Source organism: Suricata suricatta, chromosome 1 (assembly GCF_006229205.1).
Source record: "Suricata suricatta isolate VVHF042 chromosome 1, meerkat_22Aug2017_6uvM2_HiC, whole genome shotgun sequence".
NCBI lineage: Eukaryota > Metazoa > Chordata > Mammalia > Carnivora > Herpestidae > Suricata > Suricata suricatta.
The window spans coordinates 173,952,322-173,968,708 of NC_043700.1; the positions used below are offsets into that span (position 1 = coordinate 173,952,322).

Consider the following 16,387-nt stretch of genomic DNA (forward strand, 5'->3'; position numbering starts at 1 on the left):
AACTGTGTTAACAATGTTGTTCAGGTTTTCAGAATGGCCTTTCCACAGCCCATTTGATAACAGTGTTTCTCAGAGAGGAGCATTTGGTGTTCTTGGGGGATCAATTCTCTGTGGAATGAGAACGAGGACATTTAGTGTCACTGGTTGGATGCACCCAATGCCACCAGCACTCCCTGTGGTCACTGACAGCACAAGGAGTATGTTCCCACTCCCCAAATGCCAGTGGGGAGCAGTGCAGAGCTGGCCCTGGCTGGGAGCGTCTCCCTGGACCAGGCACTGTTCACTTCAATTAAAAAAAAAAAAAAAGATGACCATAAAATGGCAATAATAAATGTGACAGTTTCAGATAAAGTGGAGGGCCACAAAACCATCACTAACAAATGAATCTGCCATCGAAAAGCAAATTTTAGTTAAAAAAAAAATAGTTGATTTTATCTTATTAATCCATGGGGGGAATTGGTGACAAAAAGAAAACTACAGTATACATACAGTCAGCATTTTTCAACGACTGCTTCTTTTTGGAAGGTTTGGAGATGACTTTGATCCGCTTGCTGAGGAACACACCAATGTCATCACTGTTGCCGTAGAACATCTTCACGGACAACATGAAGTGCTTTCTCTTGTCGGAGTCAGATATGTACAATGTTTTGGCTGTGCAATAGTTCTGTGAAAAAAGTAAAGTTTCAATAGCACCAAAGCTTGTTGGTTCTGTTCTTACAGCTCAGTATTGCCATGGCCAGGTTTGCGATGACTGAGTTCGATGAATGACTGAAAACACCAATTGCAAAAATACTGAAATTGATCCTGGAGGACAAAGGACAGTCTTACCAAGTCTGTAAAATATTAAAATTACGATCCATTTTATCCTGTTTTAAAACACAGCTTTTCTTGTTTTATATAGCTCTATACCAACATAAAAGAATTATGAATGCTGTAATAGTAATTTTTTAAAATAGAATTTTACAGGGCACCTGGTGGCTCAGTTATTCATCTGACCCTTGATCTCAGCTCAAATCATGATCTCAAGGTTATTGAGTTCGAGCCCTGCATGAGGCTCTGTGCTGACGGAATCCTGGTTGGGATTCTCTCTCTCCCTTTTTCTCTCTGCCCCTCCCCTGCTTGTGCTCTCTCTCAGAAATAAACAAATAAACATTATATGACTCTTGATCTCAGGGCTGTGAGTTCAAGACCTACATTGGAGGCAAAACTTACTTAAAAAGGAAAAAAAAAATAGGAAACTAGATTGAAAGGTAGCAAGGAATAATGCCAGTCGAGACAGTCGCAGTGCTACTATTCAAATATGTATGACAATTCTGTTATTGTTCCTATTCCCCTGATCCCTACGAATTAGGGACAGAACTAAATAATTGATCTCCTTTTCCAGATTGAGTAAATAATGCTCAAACACAGCTTAGGTATTTAAAATATCTAAATTATACTTTTTAGAAGATCAATGCTCTATCTTAAAATTAGGCTACACAAGCTTCCTTGACTACCTCTGTGGTGTGTTTCTTTTAAAAATACAGAAAAGTGTCATTCATTTAGGAAATAGCTAAGGTACTCTGGGTTTTTAACTTTTTAAATTTTAATCACGTGTAATTTTAGCACAACAAAAATGATACCACAGTTTATTTCATTTCTCAGAGCAAATGTAGGTGGCATCATGAGTATTTTATACTCCATTAAGTTTTCACAAATTCCAAAGTGTGGTAAAAGCTTTGAGAGGCTTTGTTCTGCAGAAGACAAAATTAAGATAAAGCTAGTAACGGTAATAAGAAAATAAAAACAATAGCTCTTCGTACTCACACAGCTCCTTCTACCTGAGGATCTCCATGTGCTCAGAGATGCTGTGGCAGGAGCAACAGGTCTGCCATACATTAAAAAGCATTGAAAGTCGAATTAAGCCTACACTGTTGGAATTGTTCTGCACCATAAGACAAAGTCTAGGTAAACGGGTATCAATGTACTAAAGCAGGCAGTTACAAGGAACAAAATGAAATGTATCTAAATGAAGACAAATTTTCATGGAAAAAAGATCTCACACAGTTTTTGTTTGGAAAAAGCAGGCACACCTATCTCTTTGAAATAAGGAAAATGTATCCCTAATTTTATAAAAGTAAGTAGTCTGAATCCACAAAAACATAATCATACTCATGACCCTGAGATCAAGCTGAGCTGAGTTAGATGCTTAACCAACTGAGCCACCCAGATGCCCCTGATAACTTTATTAGAACTGTTATTTTATTTTTATTAAGGAATTTATTTGGTCTTTATTTTATTTTGAGAGACAGAGACAGAGAGTGAGCATAGGAGGGGCATATAAAGAGAGAGACACAGAATACGAAGCAGGGTCCAGGCTCTGAGTGTCAACACAGAGCCTGATGCAGGGCTCGAACCCACAGACTGTGAGATCATGACCTGAGTCAAAGTCGGACACTTAACCAACTGAGCCACCCAGGCACCCCTAGATCTGTTATTTAAAACAAAAAAAAAAGCAAAAAACTGTAAGACCACTGACCACTAACTACTAAAATTCCATTTAAAAAAAGGGGGGGGGGAGTCACTATACAGAAAAAGTATTACTGCTTTAAGAAAATAGAAAATAAATTTTAAAGTTCCCTTCATCATACCAAAATGCGAGGTTAACTGACAAAATTCTAGACTAGAAAACGGCATATAATAAACCTTTCTATAAATAACAAACAATTTAACTTAAGAACAACTCCTTGAAGATCTTCAGGCCATAGTAAAAACACATGCCCCAAATGAGAAAGCAATACCAAATCTAATATTGCAAAAGTACTGTAGAAATATCTGAATGATAGAAATGAAACAGTGCTAGCAAGAGAGGTATAGGGGGATATAACTTTTAAACATAAGAAAAACACAAGTGGGCTACGTAGGGAATCAATTCATGCTGTATTCCTTTATTCCTTACCTAGTTCCAACTATGTAAGATGGAAAATTGAGGAAATGAATATTTAAAAAATAAAAGTATCATTAAGTGAAATCTCAGATCCAAGATATTACCAACGAAGAGTCAGTCAAATGTCATGACCATACTAAGTGCTACATATACTAGAACTTTTATTATAATGAATATTACAAATACCCAATAGTGCAAAATAACTATCCTTTCTTTTTCAATAATGACTAATTGTACCATTCGGTGAACAGACTACTAGAAGAAATCAGTGTTACCTTAAGTGAACGGAGGTTGAGAGAGGCAGGAGCAAAGGGCCCCTTTCGGAGGCTCAGCAGGCCGCTACTCAGGCCATCTTTGCCTACCAAGGCCCAAACACACTACACTTTTAGGCTCCAAGCACACAGGATGGTCCTTCCCCCTGGAATGCCGTCTGGTGACTCTCAATAAGTCTTACATATAAAGTAAGACTTCTCTAATAGCATTTTTCATTAAAACTAGTATTAATAACTTTGGCTTACAGACATTCTACTACCCCAGTAGTAGCTATTTTAAATACTAGTTAATGCTCAAGCTTTCAGGTATTCTTTTCTTCTGTGAATCTTTAGGGCTTAGGGAAATAATATAATGGCATAAGTTGAAGAAAGATATACTGAGCCACGATGCTGATAAAGGCAAGTGAGGATGCTGTTTGTTTGGTATTACTTCCCTTATGATGCTGGACGCTGGAGCGTTGTGAGAAGTAAGCAAACACATTCAGTTAACAGCTGGATACCCTGGTAGCTACCTGGCTTCTCACTACTGAAGCACTCATTTCACAGTACCAAGTTGTCGAAATGTACACCTTGGAGACCTGTAACTCTGAGACTTTCTACACAACAGGAAAATAGGGGAGACACAGCTAAGGCCCATCAGATCACCCCACCTAAACACACCTTTACTCCAGTTGAAGGGTCATAATTTAGAAACATTTCTTGCAGCTCTATTTTCTTTTAAGATGAAATCACTGTTTTTACTGTACTAAGTTTTAAGTTTTATTGCAAACTTAATTAAAAATACATAGTTGATAAGTCTTACCAATAAGAGTCTTAAGGATACAAATGTCTTACATAAAAATATTTGAAGAAGGCTGATATTAAGGCTTCTTAGTGCTCATGCTCCATGTTAGCTATAAAATGACTAAAAGTGAACTGCAGTGTACAAATCTCCTACTTCATTACCTTCAATGCCTCCAGGCAGCCCCTGGCTGTACTGCCAGCTACAACACAGCAAACATAAAGACATTCAGTGAAGACTTACTGAATGAAGAAACAGCTTTTCATACACTATCTTTTAAAAGATATTCATGTGCTTATTGAGAACTAACCATTTTTCTGATTTTAATATCAAGGGAAAATAGCTAAATGCTAAGTCATTAAGAACTATTTTTGAATACTAAAAGTATAAATTGAAATGATTACTTTATAATTTCATAAAATGCAATTAGCAAAACTGAAACATAAATTTTGTCCCCTAGCAAATTAATCAAAGAAAATCCCTGAAAGTCTGAGTAAAACACATTGTGGCTGCTTTTGTCTGCGGCATAGTTTTTGCTCCACAGAGGAGCTACGTAAAACATGTATGATCTTTATAACCCAGGAAAACACTTGTGAGAACTGTCTGTCTCACTTTGTTCCTAGGGTAAGACTGAGAGAAGGAGAAACAGCACTGGGCTACACATGCTCACTGCCACCTGAGCCCCACGCCCCCGTCACACACACGAGGGATTAGCTTCTGAAACGGACTACTGGCCTCCAATGGCAATCTGATTCACAGCCAGCCAGAACTGCTAACAGGCCACCTTCAGATGTTGACAGCTTATGACCAAGCCACAACTGTTTAAGAAGTTTACCTCTGGTGGCTGGGGCGGGGGCGCAGGACTGGGGAGGGTGTGTACAGAAAATTGCTACCAAAGCTATAAAAAAAAAAAAAGTCATCACGACAAAAACAAGGAAACTGTTTGTGAGGAGGGTACCGGAGTGCCTTTTTAGAAGAACCAACATAGTTTAATTTACCTTTCCTTCCAAGTTCAGCTGCTGCATTTCTTGGTCACTATTTCCTATTCCAATAAATGCACATGGTTGAGATTCTTGCTCAGAACAACCATCTCGTTCCATTTGTTCTTTTTTTTTCTTCCATCCACTGCCCATAAGATACACACAAGGAGGAGGGCAAAAAAACCTGAAACGATGGTGGGAACACACACACACATATACAAATACAAAACCAAACAATACAATTAGATTCAAGAAAGCATTTCCTTTCCTTGACCATATGAAATCAAAATGATACTGAACTATACTAAGTAATCTCCTAATGAAACATTTTGGTGAAGCCTTTTGTAATGCCAATTAATCATGTCCATAGCACAGATATCAAGGCTTCCACAAAGACTACATTTGTTTGGGGAAGATTCATCTATACTGGAAATATGCATTCAGTAAGATTACTTTTTATTTTTCTTATTTTTTAATGCTTATTTATTTTTGAGAGAGAGAGAGAGAGAGAGAGAGAGCGAGCGCGCGAGCAAGCTCGCGGGCAAGGGGCAGAGAGAAAGGGAGACACAGAATCCGAAGCAGGCTCCAGGCTCTGAGCTGTCAGCACAGAGCCCGATGCAGAGCTTGAGCTCATGAACCGTGAGATCATGACCTGAGCCGAAGTCCAACGCTGAAGCAACTGGACCACTCAGGCATCCCAAGATTAGATACTTTTTAGAAGGAGGAGTCTCTGAACTTTCACATAGCTCAGAGTTCTGAATTATTGAGGTTCAGCAAATCCAATGATGTCTAACAGGTTACAGAAGATAATATGCCATCACAAATCTGCAATTATTAAGATCTAATCAAAATGATATATTACTAATATTATTGCTACTCAAAATGATATATTATTAATGACATTACTATTATGGCTATTACGCTGAACTTTATTTGGTGATTAACTCGGAAAACAGAATTACAGCAACATCCAAAGCAGAAACTCAAAATATTAACAAAAGTAGAAGAATTAAAAGCAAATGGGTAAGTGGATTTCTTTGTTTTATGTATCTGGCACCCTGGACACCTGGTGCAAGTGGATGTCTGAAAGAACAGTTCACTGCACCCTTTCAAATCACAGATCACCAACGGATTTGTCTTTCTAGTTGCCAAAAACCTACCCTCAAAAATTTTCTTCCCATCTAGAATAACTTCCTTATACAGTTGACCCTTGAACAATGTGGGGGTGAGGGGTGCCAATTCCCTGTGCAGTCAAAAATCCATGTCTAACTTTGGACTCCCCCAAACTTAACTCATAGCCTACTGTTGACCAGGAAGCTTACCATTAACATGAAGAGTCAACATATATTTTATATATGTATTACCTACTATATTCTTACAACAAAGTAAGCTAGAGAAAAAAACTTACTAAGAAAATCATAAGGAAGAGGAAATACATTTATAATGTTATATTGTATTAACTGAAAAAAATCTGAACATAAGTAGATCCATGCAGATCAAACCCGTGCAAAAGTCAACTGCTCTCTTCTCCCTGGCAATTACAAAATATCAGTTTCAGCCCCATATTTTATAAGTCAGGCCATCAGTCCAGTCCTTATGTAGAGTGTAATTTGCTTTTGCTCAATTATACACTCAGGCTGATACATACTTTAAAACATTTCCACCATGTCTCATCGAGGGGCCTGAAAACTCAAATACCTATCTGAAATAGTAGCTAAGTAAACTCAAATAGTAACCAGGTAAGTAATTTAGTGGGTGAACCAGGTGCATAATAAATAAGTAGGAATATCCTTTAATTATTCAAAGAAGTAGGTTCCTTCTTTTTTGAAATGCACAGCCCTCATGGTAATTCCTGCTTTTTTGTATAGTTAGGAGTAAAGGAAAATTTTTCTTAATTATGTTAGGCCCACTGTAAGAAAAAGAAGGGCTTAAATGCAATGTGACTGGTGTGTGACTCCGACGATGAGGCACAACAGAGAGTAGCAAGCCTGTGAGCACGCACCCACGCGATCACTTTGCTGGACTAATGGCATGTGGGCCTAGTGTTGGTCACATCCTCCAATTGTTCAACAGATGCTTGAAGTCAAATTTTATATGGGGCTCCTAATGTTCAAAGTTAGCAACCAATTTATGCTTTTTAACACCTTGTGGGCCAACAACGAGCAGATTTAAAAAAATAAAATGTGCCCACAAACCTACTTGTGCGTATGCACGTAACACACTGACCACACCGGACTAGATCTGGCTTCAGCTCTTCCTAAAGGTAGTTAGTATCTACTTGTTTGCTTCCCCCTGACCCCAGCATCCAGCCACAATATTGAATGAATCAAATCAAAATTGTATTTGCTCACTTCTAACTAAAAACTACTTTAGAGTCAATTTACATTAATTTATAAGAAGTGAGCTGGGTGTACTTAATATTCATTAAGTCATTAAAATTATTTTATCCCTGGTCTGAACCCCTAGGGTAGAAGGCACTAGGAATACAGTAGTAGTTAAAAAAAAAAAAAAAGTAAATATTCCTGTCCCGATGGAATTCACGAACTCTCACAGGAGTGACAAACAATTAAGAAAACCTCCATAAATGAGTAAAATGGCTTTTAGAAGACCAGGGTGGCCAGGGAAAGCTTCCTTTAAAAGGTGACATTGAGCCACAATGTCACAATAGGATCCTGGGCAGCTGAGGGAAGAGCAAGCAGTAAGGACCAAAACGGTCTGGGTCAAAACACACACAGACCAGTGTGGCTGGAGTGAAGAACAGAAGATGAAGCCTAGATAATGGGGAAGCAGACCAAGCAGGATGTAGGGGTCAAGCCGAGTAAGGAGGGAAGCCCTGGAGTCTTTTCAGATTTACTTAAACCAATAAAAAGGAGGCAGAGCAGCTTTCAAGCCTGCACAGTCTCACTATGACCACGGACACAGAGGTCACAGCCGAGGTAGTGGGCTCAGTTCCAGGTCACTCCGAGTTTGGAGGGATGCCTGGATTAGCAGGGCTAGTTCTGGAGCTGGCGCAATTCAAGTCTCCCCAGGGATCTTTCTGGCCTCTAAAGCTGGGAGCCACCCAATGCTTACCATGGCACGGACTCAAATACCTAGCTGGCATTCTACCGGGAGGTTGAGGCATCAATTCTGGAAACTTGTCTTCCATGAGTGTTTTTTTTTTTAACTGAACACTGATATTGAGATTCCTTAATAAGCTAGTATACTAGCTATAAAATTCAAGTATTCATGCTTTAGTAGAGTATACCAGATGTGGAAGTCAAATCTCAACAAGTTACCATAAAAGACACTTTTATTTCACATCTGAAAAAATATAAAGAGGGCTAAAACTGTACAAGACTGGGTAGTACTGGTTTTCGCAAGAGTACTGTGATAAAATAGCGTGAAACAAGATATAAAATTAGGTTGGCAAGCAATTCTTTATCACTTAAAATACGGATCAAGATTCTATACTGAAAGTGCTTTCCAATCATGTAATAAGAAAAATGAAGAAGACGCTTCACAAATGGCTCAGAAGTAGCCTTGTTTTGTTTTAATCAACTCTACAACAACTCAAAGTTGTGATGCAAGAAAACAGCAAATCCCATACAATCTAACCATTGAGGCCATTTCTATACAATGTGCTGATGAAATCTTATCTTAAACATCCCAATACTGCCACTCCCTAAGAAAGAGCTATGAAATCAGGCTTGCATTTCTAGACTTCAGTGGCAGCATAATCAAACAGAAGATAAGCATACATACAAAAAAAGAACACAGATAAAGGACATTAAAGGGAGTGAGGATTAAGAAAAAGTCACCTAATGATAAAATATACCTTATAATGCCATGTGTAATCAGTGATTTTTAAATTTGGACAGCTGGTCAATATGTACCAAATACTCAGAGAATAGTCTGGCCAACCAGTAGCCAGCTCAGTTTAACAGCTGCCATAAAAGGATATGCTATGAAACAATGTGACTTTATTTTCTAGTATTTCCCATGGCTGTATCTACCAACTATGACAAACAATGCTTTTTTTCTGCCACTTGGTGGCAATATGCACACATTTACAATTTTACTCATTTCCTAGTTCAAACAATTAGTCTTTATTTTCAGAGAATGATTCAACAACTTTTTTTCTCAAACCCTGAGCTGAGGTCTGGAAAATACCTTACAAAGAAGCCTTTTTTATTCAGCCCAATATATAAAATAGGTTAGGTTAGACCAAATCCAAACACATCATTTACATTATCGGACTACCTTTGCAGAATTATTACCCTTTGATGATTAGTCAATCCAAAGGCACCAAAATAGAAACTTGTTGCATACCTCAGTCCTCAATTAACACACATTCTCAGTATGACTTTAGAAGCATCATCTAATTGTTGGAATGGCTTTCCTGTTGTCTCAACAACATCATTACCACCTTCAGTGCTGCTTAATGACTTCCCTTGACACAAAGTTGAAAGAATACTAACACGTCAAAAGTAATTTCCCTATCTTTAATGAAACTTGCCTCTATACAAAATAATCTCATTTTTCAACCTAGAATAATCTTCTTTAATGAAAAAGTAAAACTAATCATTAATATCAGTGGGATAACCAGATGTCCAAAAAAAAATATCTGTTATTAGGCACAAAACTTTAATACCAAGAACAACTTAAAATTTTAGGATAAATTTTCCTGACCAAATATTTCTAGCATCATTGGCTATAGTTATTTAAGTGCCAAGAAGACTGTGGTCATGTCCCCAGGTTACCTCACGCCTTATGCCTTGGCAGCTTTTCAGAAAGGCCAAATCTGGATCCACAAGAAAGAAGGCAGATCTTACCCTTTCCACTGTACTCTCCGCCAATGAATAAGGGGCCAGACTTCTTCCAGGGGAAGGCTTGCCAGCCGTCCAGGAGGCCGGATGACACAAGCGGTCCCTTACTACTAGTCCTTGTTAAAAATCAAGAAATTTTAATAGGTTTCCACCTTTGTGGTAAAACTAATACATGTCTACTCTGAAAATTTAAGAATACAAATATGTAAAAAATATAGGAAAGTAGATACTCAGGCTTTTTCACCATTTTTTCTTCATTCTTTGCAGGCCAGAAGCTTAGATTCTTCAGGCTTTCCTTGACATGGTGTTTTAGCCTGGCTAGGCCATCCCCAAATTGAGGGGGATTGAAGATGAGGGCCACCACTGCACAGGGTAACCTTTCAATCACCAACCCGAGAAGCACTACAGCTTTGTATTCACTTATTTCTGATAGTGACTAACAAACAGGAACCATTTTTGGACTCAGAAGTAACTTTTTGAGCAGCTCTTCCTTTCTGCTTTTCCCTCATGGCCTCAGTTATCCAGTATTAAAAGACATAGTGACTTTAAAATTCCTGGTAAAGATTCTGTTGCAAAGTACATGGCACCTAATTTCCTAACCAAATAAAGAATAAATGAATTAATAAATGGACCCAGCTGTACCAAAATGCACCTTCAGAACTCCAGAGAGAGAACAGCATCGCTGCCGTCCATTCCTACTTCCATTAGACCCAGCCCAGGTCCACTCTGGTGGGGAAGGGACGATCCTAGGCAAAGCTCACAGGCATCTTTATCTCCTCCATCTTCAAGCCCTACTGCGCGCGAGCAACACTCAAACACAAAACGGAAAGCTATGAAAATCAGAGCAATTATAAAAGGATATGAATTCTGGAGTTATAGTTCCAGGGTTCCAGTCCTGGCTCCATTGATCCCTAAACTAAGATGAACCTGGGCATATTTAAAGTCTCTGGTCTTTAGTTTTCTCATTCACAGAATGGGGATTATAGCATACTAACAAGATTATTCTGAGGATTAAAATTTAAAATATCTGTAAGGCAGTTCCACTCTTGTTCATAAGAGAAGCTGAATAAAAGGGTCGTGTTTCCTCTTCAGATTCATTATGGGGTGCAAGGCTGGCCTTCTTTTGACTTATCAAGTACTAAGGGTGTTTACTTGCTCTGTTTGGCTCAGGAAAAAAAAGATGGTGCTCTGCACATACACTCGATTTCACTTGTATAAAGAATATCCAGTATCAACTTCATAAAAAAAAGGGGGTCTGCTATCTTGATTTGGTTTCTATGTCCCAAACTGAAGAAACCAACTTCTTCCTATATTTAATTCCAAATCAGATGATTAAGTTTTATTAGTAAATTAAGATAAAATAATCGGAACTGTAGTACATCTGAATAACAACAAAAAAGAGCACTTTGGCAGTAGGAGCACCAAATACTGCTTGCTTGCACTGGCTCATCCTATTTGAGGATAAAGTTATTAGTTAAATAGCTTCACCCTCGTCTTGGCTCAGATTTTGAGGACTTTATTCCCTTCTCTGATGCATATGCTAAGGTTCCCTTTACCTCACAAACTCTAAAATATCAGGCATCCCTTTCACACCTAATGTCCAAACCTCAGTTTTCATTCCTTCTCTCGCTCCAATTTGGTGCTTTTCTGGCCAATCCAAAAAACCTTTCACCTTCCTCCACAAGCAGCCTTTGTCCATAAAATGCTTAAAACAGTCTCAAAGAAGTCTCAAGACAAGAAAACTCCAGGAACCAAATGAAAAACAACAAAGGTCCGCAATTATATACCCAAAATGCCAAAATCTGTAAATACTGGGACAAAAGCTAAATATGAAGATCATTTTTGTTATAATTTAACTCTGGTAATCTCCAAGGTGGAAGGCCCTGGGAGCTCTTTTCCTGATCATTCTTCCACGGCTCAATCCAGGGCTCGGTTAGTCTTCCTCTTTTCAAAATAGTACTTTGGGGGTCATATGTTTATAAAACTGCATTTTCCACCCAAAGCTAATTTTTGACAAGCTAATGCACCAAAGAAATACTTAGGGAACATCATGTCCCACAACCCCCCTGTCCCCACCATCCCAGATTATGGATTATTTCATTTTATGACATCAGAGATTTAGCCAGATGATCTTTACTAAATATGCCACAATTAATTCACTTTGTTTCTCCCCTTCAGTAGAGACAAATCCCCTATTGTTTATTTTGTCCTTAAAAATTAACCCAATAAAAGAAACCACCCTCTAACTTATATACTAATACATCAGTTGCAAATCCATGTAATAGCTACAATTAACCACCCACCAGAAGAACAATAACCTTACCTTTTTTCATTTCCGTATGACTTCTGTGCAACTTTTGCATGAAGAATAAGTACTGTTTGATCCCCTCTCTCCTTTAAGTAATTTCGCATAGCTTCCCTAAAATAAAATATGGAAGTATTACTATTATAGGAGATTTAGAATATTATTCTGCTTTATGATAAGAAAGAATGATTAAAAGCATTTTGTTTTCTAAAAATGAAAACAAAAAAAGCAAGACAAACCCAAGAATTAAGTTTAAATATTATATAAATACTGTTCATCTTCAGCTCTATATTTTATTCTTCAAAAGAAGAAACTGTCCCCTTGGAATTTATGATGTAACTCAATTAAATCACAATTACAACTTCTAGTTAGAATCATTATAAACACTCCTAATTTACCTTTTAACTGTTTTTAAAATTAATGGCATGCAACACTTTTTGTCTTTAACAATCTAATTACCCACAGCAACACTCCCCCAGCTATTAGAATCAGTATTTTCCAATGAATACAAAGCCATAACGTTTTTACATTAGGTCATTATTATAGGTCTTAAAATAACAGCCTTCATAAAGACTACCAAGGGCTATCATTTACCATTTATCATTTATCATTATCATTTACTATTACCTTGAAGGATGTTATCAAAGATGTAACAAAACTTAATAAAGGTTATTTCAAATCATCAGTGAAAAATCTAATTACATTTTGGAAAAAATAAAAGTGGGAATTAACTGGTGTTAATTCTTTCAAGTGCAAACTACTTCAACTGCCTATCATGCACAGAAAGTTCATTGTCTGAAATATATTTATTCTCTCAATTTACTATGGTAAATTATGGTATTTACTAAGCAATAAATATACAAGGTCCACACAGATCAAACTCACAACTGTAAATCTGAAGAATCCCAATTTTGAGATGTTTAACACTTTACAAAATTAAAGCAAAGGTACTTTGTGGTGCCTGGGTGGCTCAGTCGGTTAAGCGTACGACTTTGACTCAGGTCATGATCTCACGGTTCGGGGGTTCAGGCCCCACATCGGGTTCTGTGCTGACAGCTCAGAGCCTGGAGCCTGTTACAGATTCTGTGTCTCTCTCCCTCTCTCTCTCTGCCTCTCCCCTGCTCGGTCTCTAACTCTGTCTCAAAAATAAATAAACTATAAAAAAAATTTAATAAAGCAAAGGTGCTTCAAAGGTAATCAACATTAAATGCTATTTATGTTGTAAATAAAAAAAAGTACAGTTATCCAATAATAGTATATTATTAAATGCGGCGAACTATGACTTGCAGCACTTAGAAAGGAAGTGGCTTGGGGCAAATCATTTAACCTCACCCAGTCAGATAACAATGCAGACCTAACACAGAGCAGTTGTGGCAGCTATGGGCATTAAATGAGATAATCCACATGGCAGCATTTGTGGTTACCAACTGAAAGCCTGTTAGATGCAAGGCAGGGCAGCTAATGCTGGGATCCAATAGCTTGAGAATTAATCTCTACCACTGAAAAGGAGCTTAAGAGTCAAGTGAAGACAAGAGTTTGAAAAACAAATTATAACAAAGTACACGACTCAGAGGTATGAACAAAAGTACCACTAAAGGACTGTTTATATAAAATTGCAGAGGGGTGATAAAGCAGTTAACTCTTGAACGGGGCAGTTGGGGTGCCAGTACCCTGCACGGTCAAACGTCTGCATACAATTTTTGACTCCCCCCAACAGCCAACTGTTGACCAGCAGCCTCATGGTACCATAGTCGACTAGCACATATTTTGTATGTCATAGGTATTATACACTGTACTCCTAAAATACAGTAAGGGAGAGAAAAAGAAATGTTAAGAAAAATCATATGAGGAAAACCCATTTACAGTACTATACAGCATTTATCAAAAGAAAATCTGCACTTAAGTGGACCCATGCAGTTCAAGCCCATGTTGTTGCTCAAGGGTTAACTGTACACGCTAGGAAACATTTCCTAGAAGAGTTAAATTCCAAAGGAAGAGGAGGAGACACAGGAAGTGGAAGGAGGAAATAAAAAGGCATTCCAGGGTCTGGAGAAGTATGCACAAAGACAAAACAAGACCCAGCACACTTGGGTACACTGAGATTCAGGCCAAGGAATCAGACACAACAACGAAACAGCAGCTAGTATTTCCTGAGTGTTTACTCTGCACCAAGGCCCTGAACCAATCTCTTTATATGCACTGTTTCATTTAATCCTCATAATTCAAAAAGGTCAAAGTATTGTTAATACCACTTTGAATGTCTTGCCCAGTGTGTTGCAGTTAATGGCAGCCAGGAATTGAAACAATCCTTTATGAGTCTGAAGTGAGCCCCTGACGTGAATAAAGCTGACAAACTGGTAAAGGATACCTCCGAGAGCCCTCTTCTGACCCCTCGAAAATCTGACATTTGGAGGCAGATATACCAAGCGTGAAAGTAAGTTATTCTAACATCACTTTATGACAGATGATGATGAAAGTGCTAACAAGTAATAAAAAATGTTAAGAGACCTGGATAAAAAAATTTAAATGTAACAAAATAAAAAATAAAATAAAATCCATCTCTTAAAACACCATGTTATGGAATCTGGACTTTCAATCTAGACAAAAGGCAATGGGAGATATTAAGGTTTTTTTTTTAAAAAAAAACATACAATTATTTTTCCTTTTTAGTTAATTTTAGTGGTAGACTAGGAAAAGGATTGGAAATCATTGAGACAAAACTTGAAAAAAGATTGACACTACTGAAAAAGAAGTGACAAGATAGGAGGAAGGAAGATGGAAAAGACAACAAATTCTTTAGATCTTTTGTTTTGGGAGAAGTAAATGTACATTAATAGATTCTGTTTGACAAATGTGAATTCTGAAGCATCCCGGACCTCCAAGCTCTAAGTATTCAACAGGTTGTTGGAAATACTCATCTGTCATTCCAGAGATGGGTCTGGGGTGCAAAGATGGGGTTTTCTGGTATGTGGCTCACACACAAAGCCACTAGAGTGACTGAAATCTCAGAAGGAAAACGGTGACAGGAGAGTCAAGAAGAAAATGTATAATAAAAGGAAATGCAGAAGAACCAGCAAGAGAGAGAACTGAGACTGTTTATTAGATGCCAGTGAAGGAGACAACCTTAAGAGAGGTAACTATCAAAGGGTGAGAGGCTGCAGAGGTCAAGACCACCTTAATTTTAGCAAGAGGTCTAACAAATGCCAGGTGACAGAAAGCCTTATAAATTATTTGCAAAATGAGAAGCCACTGTAATGTCTAATGGGTAAGACAGGAGCCATAAATACTGGCAACACCTTCAAAGGAACAGACGAGTAAAATGACCAACCATCAGTATCAAAGGACTGGCTAATTGTGGAATCCACAAGTGAAGGTGCCAAATCCTACTAGCATTTCAAGGGCGGGAATACAGAAAACAGATTCTAAAAAACCGTGGGGTAGTGGATAAGAGGTACAGCCTGAAAAGGATAACGATAAGGATTCTGAGGTGTTGGTAAGTCAGGTGCCTGATCCTAGAGTTCAAGATGGACAAGAACCTAAGAGTGAAGTCAGAAGGCTAGTTGGTATTTGACAAACTGGCAGAAGTCCAGTTCTTAGCATAGAACTTGAAAAGGTGATACATACTTGGAAAGAGAAATTTTAGGTAGCAATTTTAAGTATATTTACTCCTCTTACATTATATTTGCATTTACAGTGAGAACCATTATATCATTATATCACTAACCATTACATATTATATTATATTATATTATATTATATTATATTATATTATAATATCTCCATTATATCAGTCAGCAGTTACTTAATATGTTTTTCAGTTTTTTCTTGTCTTTCCAAACAGACTACAAAGTCTTTAAGACATACTAGTAGGAATGTTTTAGAAATGAAGAGAGGTTAAATAACTTTCCCAAGATGATAAAGAGGATTCAAACTTAGGTAGTGCAACTCTCAGGGACAAAATTATACTATCGGATACTTTGCAATCTCTTTGTTGTGAACACAAAGGTCTGAATCTTGTCACCAAGTCTGAGTTTTCTCACCTATAAAAAATATGCGTACATACATGTTTAAAGTTAGCCCTACGGACTGACATGTACGAAATGTCAATAAACTCTTCCTATTGTTGTTATTTTCTTAGAAGGCCCAGGAGCACAAAGCATGGCACCATGCCCACTCAAGAGAGCAAACTTGAAAATGACCAGGCAGATCACCTGACGTGCAAGGTGCACTACAGCACAACAGGTAAACTGCCCATTTACCCATCTTCACATTAAAGGTTTATGAAGAGCCTATTACATCCTGAGCACTGGTCATC

The 16,387-nt window shown here is 37.8% G+C and overlaps 1 protein-coding gene across 14 annotated transcripts in view; it reads right to left on the reverse strand.

Moving 5' to 3' along the window:
• The window catches only part of RBPJ (recombination signal binding protein for immunoglobulin kappa J region), a 139,875-nt gene that overhangs the window by 12,236 nt on the left and 111,252 nt on the right, over positions 1–16,387 (reverse strand). For all 14 annotated transcript variants that reach the window (XM_029947892.1, XM_029947828.1, XM_029947884.1 and 11 more), the window contains 3 exons: positions 12,091–12,186; positions 4,978–5,143; positions 490–664 (listed from right to left, as the gene is read on the reverse strand). In XM_029947892.1, coding sequence (XP_029803752.1) covers positions 490–664; positions 4,978–5,143; positions 12,091–12,179 — 430 coding nt within the window. In that variant the 5' untranslated portion in view covers positions 12,180–12,186. The remainder of the gene's footprint in view (positions 1–489; positions 665–4,977; positions 5,144–12,090; positions 12,187–16,387) is intronic.